Raw genomic sequence first — 19,616 nt, forward strand, 5'->3', positions numbered from 1 at the left:
AAGTGAAATATAAAATTAATTTGGAAGAAATTTGTTGGGTGGCAATGTATTTTTTTCTCCATTTTCTTATTACAATTGTTAAGTAGATGAAAGATGCAAATATTCCATAAAAGTTGACAATTAAGTCAATGAAAACAGTTTGCTTCTATTTTTAAAAAGAGGGTTTCTTAATCATAAAGAAAGTGGCTTTCTTAATCATTAGAAAAGTGGTTTCCTTAATCATTTTTAAGAACAAGCAAAAAGTAAAATATTACGGTTGGAAAGTTAGAGATTATAAAAATACTAAAAATCAATTTTTAGATTCTATTTTGAAGAATATTTTTTTTATTCAAAATAAAAATTTTAAAAATATGTTTGATAATAAAAAATTGGTTTATGTATTTTGCTTTTAAGAACATAAAACTAAGTGTTTTCAAAAAATATATTTTAATTGTTTTAGATTGTATTTGCTTATTTTTTAAAAATTGGTTTAAAAAATAATTATATAATATACTGACTAATTAAAAATAAAACACTAAACATAAAATATATTTTAAAAACAAATTAAAAATATTTTAGGTTTTTAAACAAACTTTTACTTTACAAAATATGAAAGAATAATTTTCAAGTATTCAAAACCGCTTTTCAAAATTGTATTTGTTATTAAATAGACTCTGAATGTTTTTTAAAATAAAAAATTATTTGAGGCTTGAAGTGTCATCAATATTTTTTTTGCATTTTAAAAATAAATTTTATTTTAGTGTTTTATTTTTAATATTTTTATATTTATATAATTATTTTAAAAAATAGAAAAATAATTAAAATTATATTATTAAAAACCAAAAAAGAAAATCAGAAAACACCTTCTTTTGTTTAATTAATTTTTTAATTATTATTATTTTTTGTTTTTAAAAACAAAAAAGCTCTTATGAATCTTAAAAACACTTCCAAATATACTATTGAACTTCTCCCCCTCTTACAATCCAAGTCAAAAAGTCAAGTCTATGGGTAAAAGTAAAGTTTCCAAATGGATTCTTTTTCAAGAGAAAAAAATATTCATACATGTTCCAAACTTAAATTTCACTAGCAAGAAATTATTATTTTCCTTAAAAAAAATAATATACCATGAATAGAATAGTTAATTTATGGTAAAATTAAATATACGATTTTTTTTTTATATATTTTCGGAATAATTTAAAATTAATTTTCTTGCGTAACCTGTTTACACACACGTGCGGCACGCGTGACGAAGGTAAATTGGTAAAACACTCGAGGCTAAGACAAAGGTCACAAAACCTCGCTCGCTGGTCTGTGCGGAATTCGATCACATCGATCCTTAATGGGAACCGATTCTTCTATTATTTCTAGGGTTTTGGTTTTCACTCTCTGATTATATTCCCTTTCCACGATTACGTAATCTCCGATTCCGATCGTATATTTTCAGTATATCTCTCTCGTATACCTATCTTTTCCGTTTATGAAATCGGCAGAGCATTGTGTCTCTTCGCGGGTTAGTAGATTTGGGCATTTTTTGTTAAAATTTGGTGGTTCGATTTTCGTTTTTCTTTTGATGATTTAGATAATACGTGGTTTGAGTTTTGATTATGTTGAACTTATAATGATTCGTTTGGTTTCTGAGAAAGTTTACGGATTAAGTAAAGAAAAGGATTGAGTTTGGAATCATAACCTTTTTCTTTGTTTGGGACCCGGGAAAACTAAAGCCTCCACTAAGCGGAGCCTGATGCAATGACTTGGCTTAGTGAGTTGGTGTTTATCATTCCCAAGAAACCTAAAGGACAGACAGTGATGGATTGAATGATTTACTTTCTTTTTCCTTTATTTTCTCGGAAAGTAAACGGGGGCAAGGGTATGTTTGAATTGATTTTTCTTACTGAGCTGTTTATGTTTGACATTGGAATGGAGAAGTTTTTTTATAACTTATTAGTGAATAATTCAATATGGCGTGGTTCGCTTTTTGATGAAATCGTAGGTTAATCCCTGTGATGGCGTTGATGAGGAAGAGAAAAGGAAGTGAAACTGATACATGTTTGAATCAATCTGGGGTTTTGTCATCATATCCTCGCAATTCTGGATCGGATTTGTCAGTTGTTAGGTCCCATTTTTCATTGGAAGATTATGCAAGGTTGAGGAAGAAGTGCAAAGAAGATGTGGGTAAAGTTGAACCTGTTGGTTCGTGTAAAAGTCGACTCACTGGTGCTGCCACCGTGCCTCCATGTGGGATCTCGTCATTGGTTCCATCTGGAAGAGGTCTTAAGAGGAAGATAGGGTGCATTGATGTGGCTACGCAAATGGGTAGGAAGAACAAAATTGAGAATGACTATGCTTTGGGTGAAACAATTGGTCAGGGTAAATTCGGGTCAGTTTGGTTGTGCAGGAGTAGGATTAGTGGAGTTGAATTTGCATGTAAGACCCTGAAGAAGGGAGAGGAAACGGTTCATCGGGAAGTAGAAATAATGCAGCATTTATCTGGCCATCCCGGTATTGTGACATTGCGGGCAGTGTACGAGGATCCTGAATGCTTTCATCTTGTGATGGAATTGTGCTCTGGGGGGCGATTGGTGGATCAGATGGTAGAAGAAGGGCAGTATTCAGAGCACCGGGCTGCTAATATATTAAGGGAATTGATCTTGGTGATCAAGTATTGTCATGATATGGGGGTTGTACACAGAGACATAAAGCCCGAGAATATTCTTCTTACAGCTGCAGGAAAGTTGAAACTTGCTGATTTTGGCTTAGCCATGAGGGTCGCAAAGGGTAAATATATGACACCTGCATGTTCTGCTTATTTTTTTTGCACTGATTTGCATTTCAGTACTTAATTTAGAGGCATTTGCATGTCTTACATTGATGCTGTAGATAATATCAAGCTTTCTTAAATTTGGTCTAGCTATGTACAGTGGGTTTGCACCATTATGGACACTTATTGCCATTGCTATTACTATAGTTTTCAACTTGTAAAATGTATGATTTGTCATCACACATCACAAACCCTTGATTTTGATAACTGTTGCTATGTGTATGTGGGTAACTCATCTTTGATAATAAACCTGTTGAGAGATGTATTTTTCACTAGTTCTTTTTATAGGCTATATTTTTTCCCCTTTTTTGTTCCCTACCAGGGATCAAACCTAGGACCTCCCACATCCCCCTTTGCCACTTAATCGAGGCATAAAAAAAATGTATTTTTTCACATTTATTATTAGAAGATTGTTTTAGATGCCTTATGATTTTGTAATTGCAGTACAATGTCAATCAACCTTCCTGATACAAGATGCCCCCTTTGCCACTTAATCGAGGCATAAAAAAAATGTATTTTTTCACATTTATTATTAGAAGATTGTTTTAGATGCCTTATGATTTTGTAATTGCAGTACAATGTCAATCAACCTTCCTGATACAAGATGATGCTAAAAAAAGATGCCACAAGTGATCTTGTATTTTATCTAAGGATCTGCTGATTACTGAAATTTTGTGATGATGACTGTTTTTCCCAATTTCTCAGGAAAGTAACTAATTCTTGCCTGTAATTATCTCTGTGGTAAAATGCTCTTATCTGTGTGTTTATTGTGTTATACTCTCGATGACATCTACTTGCCTCTCAAGGTTGTGGAAATATGTTTACATCTCAATATGCTTACATTTTAGATGTTTCTATTCGTGATAATATTCAGGATAGGGTTGCTCCTTTCTCCCCAAACCCAAAGAAGGAAAAAAAAAACCCTACGAACATAAGCGAATGACCATCATTTTCTTTTGTGTACTTTGGGGTGCTTTTTTGGTATCTCTTTTCTTAATACACTTTTCTTTTTACCTATCAAAAAAAAAAAAAACAAAAAAAAAAGTGAATGACCATCATTTGGAAACTTGGGTCCATTAGAGTCAAAGTCAGTTTATGTGGAGATCATGAGGGGTAGTAATTCTATTTTCTTCTGGGCCTACTGGTTGATGCTATCTTTGTCCAGATGTGAGTGTTGAAGATGATTTATGGGAGTTTACAGCCCATATATTTAGAAAGTTTCCCAAGCCATTTTTTTTTATCAGTAAATGAGAATAGTATTGAAAAGTGCCAAAAAGGACGCACTAAAGTACACACAATGTATACAACGGCTGCCAAAAAGCGCCAAAAAAAGGAAGAGAAAACAAAAAACTACTCCCTCCCTCAAATCGACCCCAACCAATCAATGAAATCATGGAACCTGCCTTTTATTCTGTTGCAGAATTTGAAAGCTCTATGTTGCATGTTCCCTGATTTTTCATTTTGGAAAGGTGTGATCTGGGATTTGTAATGGATTAATAACTGGAAGGTTTCAGTAGCAAGAAAATCATAATCACTCTGAGTAATCCATGATTGGGTTTCTAGCATGGGATTAAAAAATGTGTTGGTAGAAAAAAAATTTCAGGTTTGGTGTAATCTTAATTCTTAAGAGAATGGTTTGGTGCTCCATGATTTAAGCTTGCACTATCTATATGCAAACCATTGAGAAAGGTTTCAGCATGCTAGGGCTTGCAAAACCTGAAAGGTGAAAATGACATGAAAACATGCCCTTTTTTTTAAATATAATTTTTGGAAACTAGTTTTCTAAAAATCTCTTTAAAAATGGCTTTGTTTCAAGGAAACTTCAAAGATGTGTTCACATTTTCATTTTTCTATAAAGAAAGGCACTACTGAAAAGGATGTTCCCATAGTTTTTTAAGATTTCATTTTTTGAGTTTTGTGAAGTTGAAAATCTACCTTTGCAAGCAATAAAGAAAGGCCCTCAGCAAATTATTAGGTCAATGAAAACCCATCTTTTTTTTAAAAAAAAGAAACGCCCTCAGCTCTTCAAGATCTTATATCCCAGATTAATCTTTTAGGCCTGGCAATTGGGGTTGTGTTAGGGATGGTTGGAGGTTCTTGTGTTGAGTTCCAGCAGGGAAAAAAATTTTACCCATCAAGAGAGATCTTATAACCCAGACTGAGTTTGATATTTAAATTTTTTTTTTATGCTGAGTTATCCATGGGGAGTGGCCCAAGTCTTCTGCAATGATCCACCTATACTAGGGAGGTGAATGAATTGCATTGTTCCTTTCCTCAAGAAAATTAATCTTATGATTTACAGTATCAATAAATTGGAAGTGATACATGAGTCATCAAAGGGTTAGTTAGAATTGCAGTCCTGGAGGCCTAGGTTGCAGTGCTTGAGAATCCAAGTTTGTGTTTATTTGGGACCTGTTTCAGGTACAAGCGAAGATTTACAGTGCTATGGAGATCACATTTAAAAAAACAATACAAAAAATGCAATAGATTTGGAGTATATCATATCCATGGTGTACATTTTGGAATCTCAACGTGTTCTATTTTATCTTCCATGATTCAGCTACAGAAAAAAGATATTTAACATGAGAAAATTCTTGATTGGAATGTTTGGTGTTTATTATTCTACTTGTATGATATGATTTTTCATAGTGGATATTAATTTTTTTTTTAATTTGTTTCTACTATGTAAATATTATCACAAATTTGCATGTATTGTAGTGAATGCACTGCCCCAACCCTTTAAGCCCATCAAAAGGTTTAATAACTTTTCCTTTAAGCTGCTTAGTGTTTCCATTACAGAACTTATAAGCTTTACCATTTTAATGATATAGACTTGGCTGTGAAGAATAATGCTTTTGTGTGCCTTGCACTTGGATGGGTAGCATATGTATGTTGTTTTGCTGACTGAGATTACGTCCCTAACTTCTAAGAGGTCATGTTTTGACAGGAAATTTGCCCCATTATTTTCCGTACTACTTCTAAGTTATGCAATAGCTTTGCCTGAATCTTATTAAATGAACATTATTAACCACAGGTCAAAGCTTGTCTGGTTTGGCTGGAAGTCCTGCATATGTTGCTCCAGAAGTTTTATTAGGGAATTATTCAGAGAAAGTTGATATCTGGAGTGCTGGTGTCCTCCTACATGCTCTCTTGGTTGGTATGCTCCCTTTCCGAGGTGATTCATTACAAGCGGTCTTTGAGGCCATCAAGAATGTGAAGCTTGATTTCCACACGGGAATATGGGAGTCAATATCTAAACCTGCACGGGATCTGATTGAGCGAATGCTGACAAGGGATGTTTCTGCAAGGATAACAGCAGAAGAAGTACTAAGTAAGTTCCCAAATCATTATTCATAAGCATATGCTGTCTGCTTTTATTGGGTTTTCTTTACCCCTTATTTTATCTATTTTTGCATCACGTCTTTTGACAAAGTTCTTGATGCTAAATGATTCATAGCACTGAGTAATAATTTGATGGGTTTGTCTCAGGACATCCATGGATTTTGTTCTTCACTGAGCGTACATTAAATACACTGTCCATCAAGTCCAAAGTGAAGAGCCAACAGGTTGCATCTGAGCTGTCAGATAGACGTAGGATACGAGGTGGCCCTTTAGGTGATGCTTTGGGTCCAGTTTCTTTTTCTGGAAGTTCAAGTTGTAAGTCAGAAGACCAGGATGACGCTGGCTTAGTTGATGCCCTGGCAGTGGCAATTTCACATGTGAGGATCTCCAAACCAAAGAGGAGCAGACTGTGTGAGCCAGCCTGCCCAGTACAGCAGCAGTGTTCTTCTAACATGAAGGCTAACAATCTATGTAAAGCATTTTGATCCTTCAACGGCACCAGCTGACGGACTGACACCACTGATATCATATCTCCACGGTTTTTTTCAGTTGGGGATCCGAAGTTGACCTGTCATGATGCAATTTTAATGGTTGAAGTGAATGACCACGAGCTGACATATAACTGAAACAAAGTGGTAACTCAGGCTTGCAAACCTTGGAATTTAGACTCAATTGTTTGATTTTTAAGTTTGCTGCGTTTAGCTTAACAATAACCATAACCTGATCAATGGGTGGTTCATGTACAAATTTGTAAATAATATGAATGAGGGTTGCGTTGACTTGTCCAATATTTTGGGTTTGGATAGTAGTGTAGTAATGTGGTTCAGTGAGATAGTTGTCAAGTAAATGGGTGATGGAAGAGATCAGGTATTTATAGATTTGACCATCGAGCAGATCCAGAATGTGGACCACCTCCTCAACATAGCGTGGGCAGTGAAGCGAACGAAGGTGATGAATTCCTTTCTCTTCTCCCCATGATTCTTTGTGGTTTTAGAGGTGGTGGTGAGGAATTGTTTGCTTCACAGGTGCAATTAACGTTGGGCCTGTGAGCACCAAATAACGACGCTATTTTTGTGTGGGCCTTTAGCGACTCTCAGCACGGTCCAACGGGACGATTGTAGTCTGTAGAGGCCGTATCTGAAACACTAGATCTAGACAGAATATGAGAATCAGAATCAATTTCACTGATGTGTTTTCAATATTTTTTTAGCATGTGAATCTATATTAAAAGTATGAACAATTGTATAACATAAGTTCATTGAAGGTGGAATATAAGTCTTTTCATCTCATACCTTACCTCTATAACATAATGTCTTTACATAATGACACAGAAAATGCCTTTTCATTTCGTACCTCTAAAACATGGAAGATATATTTTCATTTTGTACCTCTAAAACATAATGACATTGGTCATTACTATCGTCGGACTATAAAAGTAAAAAGTGTTTTATAATTAATTATTTTCTTCCCAAAATACCTCTATTAATTTATTTAATATAGTATAACTATTCAATTTTCACATTTTTTATTTATAATTTATCATTAAATTATCATAATTTAACGTACCTTTATTATCTATTTTTTTATAATTATTAAAATCAAATTAAAACCATCCAAGTGTAACCTATCCTATCTATTCCTTTTTAAATGAACTCTACCTATTAATACCATAGAGCTATTCAACTTCAACTTCTTTATTTATTTAGAAGTTACCATTTAAATTATTCTCGATTATTTATAGTATTTGAATATTTAAAAAAATTAAATTGAATTTCAATATTGAATCCATCTTGTTCCATTGTCACACTTTTATAATTTTTAGCTTATTTTTTATTTAAAAAAATATTAAAATTGTTTAGTTTTTGAGAAATTGTGGTGGATGAGTAGCCAGGTGTCCTTCACTTTTTAAATTATTTTTTATTTTATCATGAGTAAATTGGGTATTAAATATAATTGGGTAAAAATTTTTCTTTTGATCATTGTTGTTAATATATTTATTTCTTTTATTTTCATTATGGGTTAAAAGGGGAAATCTTTGTCAATATTTTCTCTTATAGTTAAATTATAATTTTTTATACATTTTATCTTTTCATTATTTAATTGAGAAAGGACTCTTGGTCGTACTATGAGGCTCTAAGTAACTAGGAATAGAAAAGCACTCATCTTGAGGTGGACTTACTATCATGCTTTTGATAATTATCAATTCCGTATTTAGCTACCCAACATTTGTTGTGGGTATACTAGATGCATCATTCTCAGTCCCTTGGTATTTAGGAAAAAGGTCTTCAGAATGCTCTAATGCCCACACTAAATGCATCCTTCTTGATTCTCTAATATTAGGATAAAGTTCTTTCAATACTAAAATGCCTACATTGGATATGGATTAAATTGTTTTATGACGTGTTAAACCCAACTCGCATACCATTTTTAAGGGTGAACAATCCCATTAAAAAAACACTGTAACCCCAATTGGTGAAGAGTCGGATATTAAGGTACCAAAACTTACTATTGATGTAAGTTATTGGGGAAGATAAACTTATTATTCTTAGAGTAGGTTTTATTTGTTGAGCGATGACTCATCCATTTGGCACTATTAGATTACTAAGATCGATTGTCATCCTTACTCAACAAGTGAGTCTTATATCTTTTTTGCCTTTGCACTTAAGTGCTAATCTCGATCCAACCTTTGCATGCCTATGTTATTTTTTAGAAAGTCTACACTTTATAAAAACTCTCCATTTGACACAAATTTGGAACTTTGACCCCTCCATTGTGGTATCCCAAACTTAAACTTCTAACTCCTCCATTATGGTATCTCACTAATGGCTTAAACTCTCCAAATCATAACTTTCTTTGGCCTCCAACTAAGTTGTGAATAACTTTTAATATTAAGTCTTATTTTTTTTATTATCAATTCTAATTATTGTCATTCTCATGGTTGCGATGGTTCTTTTTGCATATAAACTATACAAAATATCATAAAGTCGTTATTATTAAATGTTCAAAGATGTTAGAATGAAAATATTCAAAGATACTAAGACAAAAAAAAAAAAGGCACATATGATTAAATACATACATACACACATATATATATATATTACTTAAAAATACATATTTTATGAACTAAAATATTATGAGTTTTTTTATTCACATGCACATGCTCTCAATCAGTAACAACCAAATTTTTTGGATTTGTTTGATAATGGTTTTAACAATGGTTTTAAAAAACAATTTTTAAAATTGTTTTATAATTTTTTGTAGAACAAAAAACCTCTTTGAAAATTTGAAAATTTTATTTTAAAATGGAAAAAAATGTGTTTTTAGCATCTGATATAAAAATATCATGAAATTCATAGCACACTTTTATAGTTAAATATGTTTTAAAAATATTTTTATATATAATAGTTTATTTTTAACCATTTTCAAATTTTTTTATAATTATTTTTTAAAAAAGGTCATTGGAAAAAAATGTAAAAACAAACCAAATTATTTTATAATTAACCCAAAGTTGAATGTTTTAAGAGATAAATAAGCAACAACATGTTTCCTTATAGAATTTGAAAACATTTGCCCCTTGGTAATTGGTATTTAAATTCCGTCCAAGGGCTCCAAATTCCACACCGTAAGATTTTGATTATCTAAATCCGGAGCGAAGGGTGGATTCCTGGCTTGACAACATCACCGTCGGCATTAATCAATAATTCTATATATTCAACACTAACGTACTGATTGGAGATTGAAATTGATTCTTCTGCTTCTAGGATCTCTGTTCTCTTGCTGCCTTTCTTCTCCATGGCGTCCACTTCACACAGAGGTGCTCCCTATTATGGCGCTGATCCTTATCGATCCAGGTACTCCCCGCAACTTTCATTCCTTCTGATTCCCGAGAGAGGGAAATAAAATTTTCCGCGATTTCTCATAAGCGAAACTTAGGGTTTCGCATTCTTCTTATTTTATTTGTTTATTTATTTATTTTTATTTTGGGTGGTGCTCCTTGACTGCAGAGAAGGTCTTACCACGAGAGCGGCGGCTGGTTCTGATGAAATTCAATTGCGTATTGATCCATTGAACGCAGATTTGGACGATGAGATCACCGGTCTCCGGAGTCAGATTCGGCAGTTGAAAGGCGTAATTATTTCTCTCTCGCCCTTTTCTTTTCGAGATATTCGTTGGATGGAACTGGCAGTATTGTGATCGATACATGTATTTGTGGAGAAATGTTAAATTCTTATTATTTGCCATTTTTGGTTCGGCTTGGTGCATCTGTTCTGCAGTCTATTAATTGTAGGAAAAGAAGAGAAAAGAAAATTAGATTTTGAGTGGCGTATATTTTTTCAGGAACAAGAAAACAAAAACCTCATTGGGATCAAAAGGTTCAGTCAAGCTATTTTCTATGTTTGTAGTTCGTATTTGTTCTTTGATTTCACTTGTTTATGCTGTGATTTTGTATTTGATTGCTTAAAATATTTTTGAATGACTTAAATTTGATGAATAGATGTTTGTATGCTCTCCTGCTCGGTTTGGTACCAGCTCATCTGGGAAAAGATCAAATCTGCGTTCTTCCTGATAGACCATCATTTTGAAGATTATCAAGACCTCTAATTGTCACTTTTCTAGAAACCCAGGACCAAATTATTGTCTTCGTATTGTCAACTCTCGGGGACAAGTTTTAAATCCATGTATTATTAGAATGGTTTAGAAGTTGCATGCACTTCCTCGGTTAGGAGCCCTCATTTTCTTATCATTATAATGTTTGAATAAACTTATATATGTGTTTAATCTCATTATTCAATTGTTGTCTTAAAACTTTATTATCATTTTTAAATTTTCTTGGCTCTTATTAAACTACGATTATGCAGGTTGCACAAGAGATAGAGTCAGAAGCAACATTTCAGAATGATCTCATCAATAAATTGGTATGCTATATCAACTATCCCTTTGCTTGGAGGTTTCTTGTTAGATTCTTTGTTACTGAATTTTGGTCTAAATACTTCCTGCGAGAAATCTAGATATTTTGACAATGATTGGAGGAATCATTGCTTTATCATATCATCAACATGTTGAATTATAAATTAAGTCATCTAATTTGATGATAGATCTGCTACATGAAATTTCAACTCAGTATTGTAGTGTTTAACACTTATTTGTTTCTTTCTTCCTTTCCTTTCCTTAAGATTCAAACAAAGCTATTAGGAAAATTTAGGGAAATTTTTCTGAACATTGGGCAACAAATAAAATACCTACATCTAATTGTACCTGATAACAAATAACATACCTATGAATGTCCTGCTATTAATGCCTGAATGTAAGATTTAATTATCCGAGGTGTAAAGCTAATGGTGGCATCTTTCTCCTTGACTTGATGTTATTTAATACCAAACATTCACCTTACTTCATATGTTTGTGAAACTCTTTGATCTTTTTTTTTTTTTTTTGATAAATAAGCATAGCATAGAATAACAAGAAGTAAAAAGCCACAAAGCATACAGGGAGTATACAAGGCAGCTAAGGCCTCACAACCAAAGAAAGAAAACCAAAAAACTCACCATCCCTTAATTGGAAGCTAACCATTCCAAAAAATCTATAAGGGAGGGCGGTTCTTCACCAATATACAATTTAGCCCAACTCTATAAGTTACAAACAAAAGAATTTTTAAGCTTTTGAATTGCTAACACCCCCCTAAAAGTTAGTCTATTCCTCTCTTTCCAAACCATCCAATTAATGAACAACGGAATGGATTTCTAAATTTTTTTCCTTTTTTCCCCCACAAAAGAGCCCCTCTAGCTAAATAAGACCTCCTTTATAGTTTCTGGAAAAACCCACTGAGCGCCAAACAACCCAAGAACAATATCCCACAACACTCTAGCCACTGTACAATGTATTAGAATATGATTTACAGTTTCCTCTTCGCAACCACACAAAAAACAACAATTAGAAAGCTACCACCCTATTTTCTGGAGCCTATCCAGAGTAGGCACCTTCCCCCAAGCGGCTTCCCACGCGAAGAACGCAATTTTGGTTGGAACTCTATCCACCCAAACGTTACTTTTTGGGAAAACGGCAGCACTAAGGCTAACCAACAGGTTGTATGCTCTCTTGACTCTATACTACCCGTTTCTCCCATCCTTCCAAAAAACCGAGTCTTCCTCCAAAGTAGTCCTATGCCCCCTCAAAACAAGAAGTAAATTGTCTACCATGTCCAATTCTCAATCATTAAAGTTCATAAGAAACCTTAAATTCCAGCCGCCTTGGCCGAAGTTCTGGTCCCACATCTCTTCCACTATGGCATTCTTATGCATAGCCAAAGCATAAAGATGCGGGAACCTTTGTGACAGCACTGTACATCCACACCACAGATCAGTCTAGAATCTGATTTTGGTGTCTTTTCCCACTTTAAACACCATGTTTTCCCAGCACCAAGCAGACTCCTTCAAAATCTCCTTCCAAACGCCCCATTTGCCTTCTTTGTCCTCACCAAGATCCTCTTGCCCATACTTCGCCACAAGCACTTGCTTCCAAAGATCCTCCTTAACACAAGCAAATCTCCATAACCATTTACCAAGCAAGGCTTTGTTCAAAAGGGTTAGCTTTCTTAAGCCTAGCCCCCTTGATGAGGATGAATATTCAAGATATATATCAAGAAAGGGAATTAGTATTAGTTGTAATTAAAGTAGGATTATTATTACTTGGAATTAAATTAGGATTAATATTTGTTGGAGTCTAATTAGGATTAGCTAGTTGAGTTATAATATAATTAGAATTTGAGTCATGATAGGTTATTAGAGTCCTAATAGACTTTGGATGTTATAATTAGAATTAAAATCATAATAGATTATTAGAGTCCTAATAGACTTTGGATTTCTTAGAGAAGCCTACAAATAGGCTAATCAATGTAAATCAAAGAAATGAATTTGATGAATAATATTATACTTTCTTTCATTGCAAGGTTGCAACCCTCAATGGTGAGACTCCATTGATTTTCTTCTAGGTGAGACTCATAGAAGGCCTTAGTGAGACTCTAAGGTTTTCCATATTTTCTTCATTGTTTATTCTTTCTCTCTATTTCTTATCTTATAATTTTCTCTACCATCAAATTTATTCTTTGTTCCTCTCCTTACACCCTAAAAATAAAACCCTAGCCCACCTACCCTTGAGTGTAGGCAACCATCCTAGGGTTGTCCTACATCACCCCCTTTTTCCTTAACCTCACAAACCACCTCCCAATTGACTAAGTGGGCTTTCTTTTCCAGATTACCCCTTACCCACAAAAAATCTCTTTGCAACTTTTCTAACCTCCTTGCCACTGTCTTTGGCATGCGGAAGAGAGACATTTGATACAAGGGCATACTAGCCATTGTGGTCTTTATTAATGCAATTCTCCCACCTTTTGATATATATTAATGTTTCCATAGGGCAAGTCTCCTCCTCACTCTCTCTTTCACCCCATCCCACACGGAAGAGGCCTTATTAGGCGCCCCCAATGGCAACCCCAAATAGACTGCAGGCAGTTGTCTCACCCTACACCCTAGCTCCGTTGCCATCTCGTCCACCTCTTCCACCTCCCCGACTGGTAAAATTTCACTCTTGGCTAAATTAATCCTTAACCCTGAAGCAGCTTCAAACCAAAAGAGAATCCAGCTCAAGTGTGTTATGTGTTCTTTCTTTACCTCACAAAAAACGATTGTATCATCAGCAAAGAGTAAGTGTGAAATATTAACAACCTGTCCTCTACCTCGCCGTATGCTACACCCAGAGAGAAAACCCCCTTCAACAACCCTCTTAATTAGAACACTCAACACTTCCATTCCCATAACAAAAAGATAGGGGAAAAGGGGGTCCCCTTGATGCAACCCCTTAGAACTCGGAAAGAACCCGGCTGGCACTCCGTTCACCAAGACTGAAAACTTGGCTGTAGGTATACAACTCCACATCCATCCCAGCCACTTCGGCCCGAACCCTATTTTTTGCAAAACTTTCATAAAAAACTGCCAGTTGCTGTCACATGTCTTCTCAATATCCAATTTGCAAATTAGACCTTTCTCTCCCATTTTTTGCCATGAATCAATCACCTCATTTGCAATTAAAGAAGCATCTAGAATCTGTCTCCCCATGACAAACACATTCTGATCGGGGAAGACCACTTTTCCTATCACTTTCTTAAGTCTATTGGTCAGCACCTTAGCCAACAATTTATACAGGCTAATGGGTCTATAATCCCTAAGGTCCTGTGCCCCCCCCTTTCTTCGGTAGCAAGACTAGAAACGTATTGTTAAGGCTCCTAAGGAACGAATTATGCTCATGAAATTCCTTAAACATATCCAAAATCTCCTCATTTGCGAAATCCCAACAGCTTTGCCAAAAAGCCGTAGTGAAACCGTCCGATCCTGGGACTTTGTCCCCATTCATATCCATTAAAGCAGCCTGAACCTCAGACTCAGAAAAAGGGAGCTCTAGCAACTCCGCTTCTTGCTGGCTGATTTGCTTTAATTGCAATCCCCCTATGTCCGCCTTCCAATCTGAGCTTTCTGAGAGCAGTTGTTGAAAGGCGTTCGCTACCCCTTCCCTCACTTCTTGCTCCTCTGATAACCACACCCCATTTATCTTGACTCTGTCCAGGGAATTAATTCTTCGATGAGCAGTTGCCATTTGATGAAAGTAACCCGTATTTCTATCCCCTTCCCTTAGCCATAATTCCCTTGACAGCTGTCTCCAATGAGTTTCTTCCAAGGTCACCCACTTGGCGTATCCCTCCTTGGCTCTTTGATCTTTGTAAACGTAATCTTTTATTCTATACAGTAGGTTCACAGTTGAATGAGCAGTTGGAGGTGGCTATTAAAGAGAGTTCTATATGACAAAAATTGAATGGAGTGTAGGACCTAAAACCTTTTGCTTTGCCTATGTTACTTTTCATGGAAAAAGGTTTACCTATCAAATAGAAAAAAACAATGTTTTTGGGTAGACCAAACATTTAATCGGAAATGTTATTGGTTCATGGTTCAATGGTAAGACCGGTGGTTGAAATTTTTTATAATATTTTATTTTTTATATTTGATATTTTAAATGATAAAGATAAACATAATTTAAATTTTATTAAATAGAATATGTATAATATTTAAGTATGAAGATATATTTAAGATGAAAAGAAAATTATATTCAAATTATTATATTAATTAATTTATATTATTTTCATATGTATTAATATATAATTATTATAAAAATAAATATGAATATAAATATTAATATTGCTATATATATTTTAGTTTACAACAATATTGATTAAAAAGATTGCATAACTTGGTGGTCCAATCCTTGTTATTACAATTGGAGGTTTGTGGTTCAAGTCCTCTAAAATACAAAGTTTCTTTTCCTTACCTTACAATCAATCCCACATCGAAAGAATATGAATTGCTTGTTGGTGGGTTAGGTCATAAGTAATGTTGGTTGAAGAGGTGATGGGAGCCAATATCATTGTGGTCAAACAACACTTGACTGGTTTTCAAGGAATCGAATGGTTTGTCTAGCTTGACAACCTAATAGTTGGTGTTGTTGGTTCAAACAGTTCAACATCGATCCAACTCATAAGTGGTTCACTTTAGCCAACTGAATTGGAAAGGCTGCGGGTTGACGGTCTAACTAAAGAGGACGTTGGTTGACGATCTGGCTAGAGAGGTTGCCGATTGACAGTCTAATTGGCTAGATTGGCTGATCTAGTGCGGTTTTCAAAACCTTGGAAAAAAGAACAAGAAAAAACTTATGAAGTCTCTACTAGTTTGCCAATAAAGTCTGTTGGAACTTTGGAAATATAAGAAGCGCTCATGCATGATTTAAGCCTAGGGTTGTAATTTTGCGGGTTGGATCAAGTTGATGGCTAACCCGAACATAACTTGAATTGAAAAATAATTAATCTGGGAGTAACCTAACCTAACCTCTTACTAGATTTATTCAATCCAAGGCCAACCCAAGCTCGTTTTTCTAAGTTAGAATTGAATTCGATTGATTGGATTAGATTTGGATTGTTGTATAATTCAAAATCCATCCACAATGTTTTTAATTTTTTTGATATATTTATATTAAAATTTAAATAATAAATGGGACAAAATTTTGAAATAATAATAAAAAAGTAAAAAAAAAAAATTGTAAACCTTTTTGGAAAAATGAAAAGGTATACGATATAATTATAATTTGATATTTTTCCTTAAAAATTAAAAAAAGAAAGATAATATATAAATATTATAAAAATATTGAATCAGGTTTGAGTTAAGCTTAAATTATCCAAACCTTGGCTCAAATCCAATCTACATTGATTTCAGGTTGAACAAACTTAAAGCAAACCCCATCCCACTATTAAAAATGATTATCCATGTTTTGCCTAAAGGTCAAGTTGGATTAGGTTAACCTATCCAAGTTGCACCCTTAGTTAAGCCTACCTCAACTTCCCCATAAGAGAAGAGTTACTCACGAGAGTTTGGGGAAAGTGCTCAAATGTAAAAGTTTATTTATAAGATCATGGTGATGTTTGGAATAATAGTTTGCCTAATTGGGTTGGATTAGAGCAATCACTTATATTGCTCATGTTCCCCGTGTCTGCTAGGAAAAAGGTAGGTATTGGATGGAAGGTGTTTTTTATTTCTATTTTTGGTTTTATGTATTCATTATTATTTTTTGAAGAGAATAGAGATGGTCTGTTGGTGTTAATTCAAACCTGGTTCAAAGTCATAGTATCGATTATTGAATTGAGAGATCTTGAGATGGATCTATTGTGGTATCGTGGATTGATATCAAGTGATGCTTACAATATGCTAGTTAAAAGTTCAAATACACACACACACACACACACAATTAGATATGCACAACTTAATAAAAATATATTTAACATATTTGATATTTAAACAATCATAAAATATGCTTGGACTGTATATGATACTATTGAGAATTCAGAACTCTACTTTGCAAGTGATTAATTTTTTACTTGAAACACATAATTTCTCAGTTGTTTTCAAATTGAATGATGTGACACCGATATGACTTTGGAACTTACACAGGCTCAACACCATGGTGCAAATTTGGTCATATCAGTCACAACTTGGTCATAATTACACTATGACTTGGCTGTATTGACTGATTTTCTGTTGCATTTGGAAAATCTTATATTGGGTCTTGGTATTGTCTCAGCAATGACCATTCTGGAAAGATCCAGCCAATGCTTTGAACCCTGAATTAAGTAGCTTTTCCAAATTCTAGAAGGAAAAAAAATGTTAATGAGCCTATTGTTTCTTTTTTAATTTTAGTCCATCTGTGGCATATTTTTTGACTAGTTTATCCATGATTTTTGTCATATAAGCATGGGGGAGGTGGATTATTCTTGCATATATGTCAGCAATTTAGCATCCTTTCCCCCTGATGTGACGGCAGGACTGCATTCTGAAAGCTTTATTTTCTCTGGTCCATAACAGCAAATGACCCTGGTCAGAGCTGAAGCAGGGGTTAAGAACAACTTAAGGCAATTGAAAAGGAGCATCATCCAGGAGGGATCAAGCCATGTCATCCATGTGGTTCTTTTTGCACTACTTTGTTTCACGGTAATCTACCTGTGGTCTAAAATTTCCAGAAGATGAAGAGTATTGAGTTTGTTGTGCCCCTACTCTACCAAAGAATCCGCTGATTGGACAAAAGGTTCATTCTGAACTCTGGCCAGAAGTTGAAATGGAGTTCCACTGTAAATCCTTCCCCAATTACCTTGTCAGTTGTTATAACATTTTTAAAATGCTTGGTTTAATCTTCCAATACTGCAGTTAGAATTCTAACTTTTGCTTGGCAAAGGAAAGAATGTTATATATTAAACACATACTAGAGTTAACTAGTCTGCGAGTAATGATCTCTCTAATGAGGAAGCATTGTTCAATTCTTATTAGGCTTTGTTATGCAAATTTATCTTGTGAATGGCTAATAAAAAGAGGAAACTAGCATACATAGGAACTGGATTTCAGCTGCAACTTGGTAATAGCGCCCTTGGAGGTTTCTGTCAGCTGACTTAACCTTGCTTGGTTGAGGACATTGCGGGCCTCCTGTGTCTTCCTTTTGAGTTGTCTTGCTTTTGGTTATACAATTGTCATCATTTTTTGGATTAACATAATGTTTTTATTTTATTTTATTTTACCCTTTGATCCAACCTTTTTATATCATGTACCTGAAGAAAACTTTTGAGAAGGAATTACTTTTTATTGGCTACTGGAATCTAGAGGGTTTGAAAGGGTAAACAAATGATGGTCTATATGCAGTTCACTTCTTTCCTTTATTTTAACTAGGTCAATGCTTGCCTTTAAACCTCTAGTGTTTCTGTTTGTGAATTTTTCCTCATATCAAGCATTATGAGTGAGCTGTTTTGATGTCTAAATTGCTTGGAATTGCTGTTGGGTATCATTTCACTCAAAAACTGAAGCATCCAATGTTTTCAAAGTAGTTCATGGGATCACCCAAAATGTGACATGGAAGCTCAAAGTTATGGTTTATCATACAGCTTGCTTGGACAATGACAATGTTCTCAACTGTAGGTGAGTCTCCTGCGAGTGGATGTTGTTCTGAAGCTTCAAATTTTGCGGTGATGTAACTTGATACTATCCTCTAAATGTTGATGCTTCAATCTGATTCTTTGTCTGTCATTCCTAGTTTCTGGGCTTCAGATCCCAAGCAAGTCAATGAGCTAATTTCTGCTAGGTTTTTGTAGGATCAGTCATCTCTACTATACGTGTTTCTCTATTTTACAATGGAGATAATGCATATGGTAACTGATCTACTACTGTTTCACCATCTTAGTCTTCGTTAATGTATTTCCTGTTGTACCCATGTGATAAAAACCTTGCATGTGATACTCTTGTGCCCTTACATCCCCTATAAGTAGAAGTTTTATAAACAACGTGTTTGGGATTTCCATTTTTTCATGGGACATTATTTTGAGTGAAGAAGAAAAAACTATTTAGAAGACAAAGATTTCCATTTTGTCATAAGACGTTATTTTGAGTAAAGAGGAAAAAAACCATTTAGAAGAAAACATAATTTAAGATTGTTGTGGTTGAAACGTAAGGATGGCAAAATTTGATAAGACAACAAGCATGTGAATTTAATCCAACACTTTTTTCACGAGTTTGGATTGAGGATAAATGGATTAATAATCTTATTAATTAAATATTATTTATGACTTCCATTAATACTTATTAATGAAAACCATTAATATTATTTAAGAGTTTCATTAATATTCATTAATGGAGATATCACATACACAAATAGAATTCGTTTTTTGTACTATACAAAAACAAAATGAATTTAACATAGTTACCCTAATAGAATACTTTTCAAATTGAACCTATCTCCTTTTTCGACTCCGATTTTGTGTAACTTCAATTACAAATTTTAATTTGAAAGAATCTATCTCCTTCAAATTTCATACTGACCTTTTGATATACGAGTCCGAGTACTAATC

General features: G+C 34.2%; 2 protein-coding genes across 2 annotated transcripts; both read left to right on the top strand.

Annotated features, from left to right (window-relative positions):
• The first annotated feature begins 1,275 nt into the window (after nucleotides 1-1,275).
• On the top strand, nucleotides 1,276-7,409 carry LOC117907448 (serine/threonine-protein kinase PEPKR2). Its single transcript, XM_034820992.1, has 4 exons — nucleotides 1,276-1,489; nucleotides 1,970-2,754; nucleotides 5,832-6,128; nucleotides 6,287-7,409. The coding sequence occupies exons 2-4, from the start codon at nucleotides 1,983-1,985 to the stop codon at nucleotides 6,622-6,624; spliced, it is 1,407 nt and encodes a 468-aa protein (XP_034676883.1). The 5' UTR covers nucleotides 1,276-1,489; nucleotides 1,970-1,982; the 3' UTR covers nucleotides 6,625-7,409.
• Nucleotides 7,410-9,742: 2,333 nt separating this feature from the next.
• On the top strand, nucleotides 9,743-19,005 carry LOC117907891 (bet1-like protein At4g14600). The gene is made up of 4 exons (XM_034821570.1): nucleotides 9,743-9,990; nucleotides 10,144-10,267; nucleotides 10,999-11,055; nucleotides 17,593-19,005. The coding sequence occupies exons 1-4, from the start codon at nucleotides 9,932-9,934 to the stop codon at nucleotides 17,752-17,754; spliced, it is 402 nt and encodes a 133-aa protein (XP_034677461.1). The 5' UTR covers nucleotides 9,743-9,931; the 3' UTR covers nucleotides 17,755-19,005.
• Nucleotides 19,006-19,616: the final 611 nt, after the last annotated feature.

The sequence above is a fragment of the Vitis riparia genome, chromosome 18 (genome assembly GCF_004353265.1).
Source record: "Vitis riparia cultivar Riparia Gloire de Montpellier isolate 1030 chromosome 18, EGFV_Vit.rip_1.0, whole genome shotgun sequence".
Classification (NCBI taxonomy): Eukaryota; Viridiplantae; Streptophyta; class Magnoliopsida; order Vitales; family Vitaceae; genus Vitis; species Vitis riparia.

Bases quoted from the DNA above. Each gene is read 5' to 3' on its own strand.
- LOC117907448 (XM_034820992.1), top strand. From the start codon at position 1,983: ATGGCGTTGATGAGGAAGAGAAAAGGAAGTGAAACTGATACATGTTTG. The intron at 2,755-5,831 runs GTAAATATATGA...TATTAACCACAG, and splicing joins AGCCATGAGGGTCGCAAAGG to GTCAAAGCTTGTCTGGTTTG. The intron at 6,129-6,286 runs GTAAGTTCCCAA...GGTTTGTCTCAG, and splicing joins AACAGCAGAAGAAGTACTAA to GACATCCATGGATTTTGTTC.
- LOC117907891 (XM_034821570.1), top strand. From the start codon at position 9,932: ATGGCGTCCACTTCACACAGAGGTGCTCCCTATTATGGCGCTGATCCT. The intron at 9,991-10,143 runs GTACTCCCCGCA...CCTTGACTGCAG, and splicing joins GCTGATCCTTATCGATCCAG to AGAAGGTCTTACCACGAGAG. The intron at 10,268-10,998 runs GTAATTATTTCT...ACGATTATGCAG, and splicing joins AGATTCGGCAGTTGAAAGGC to GTTGCACAAGAGATAGAGTC.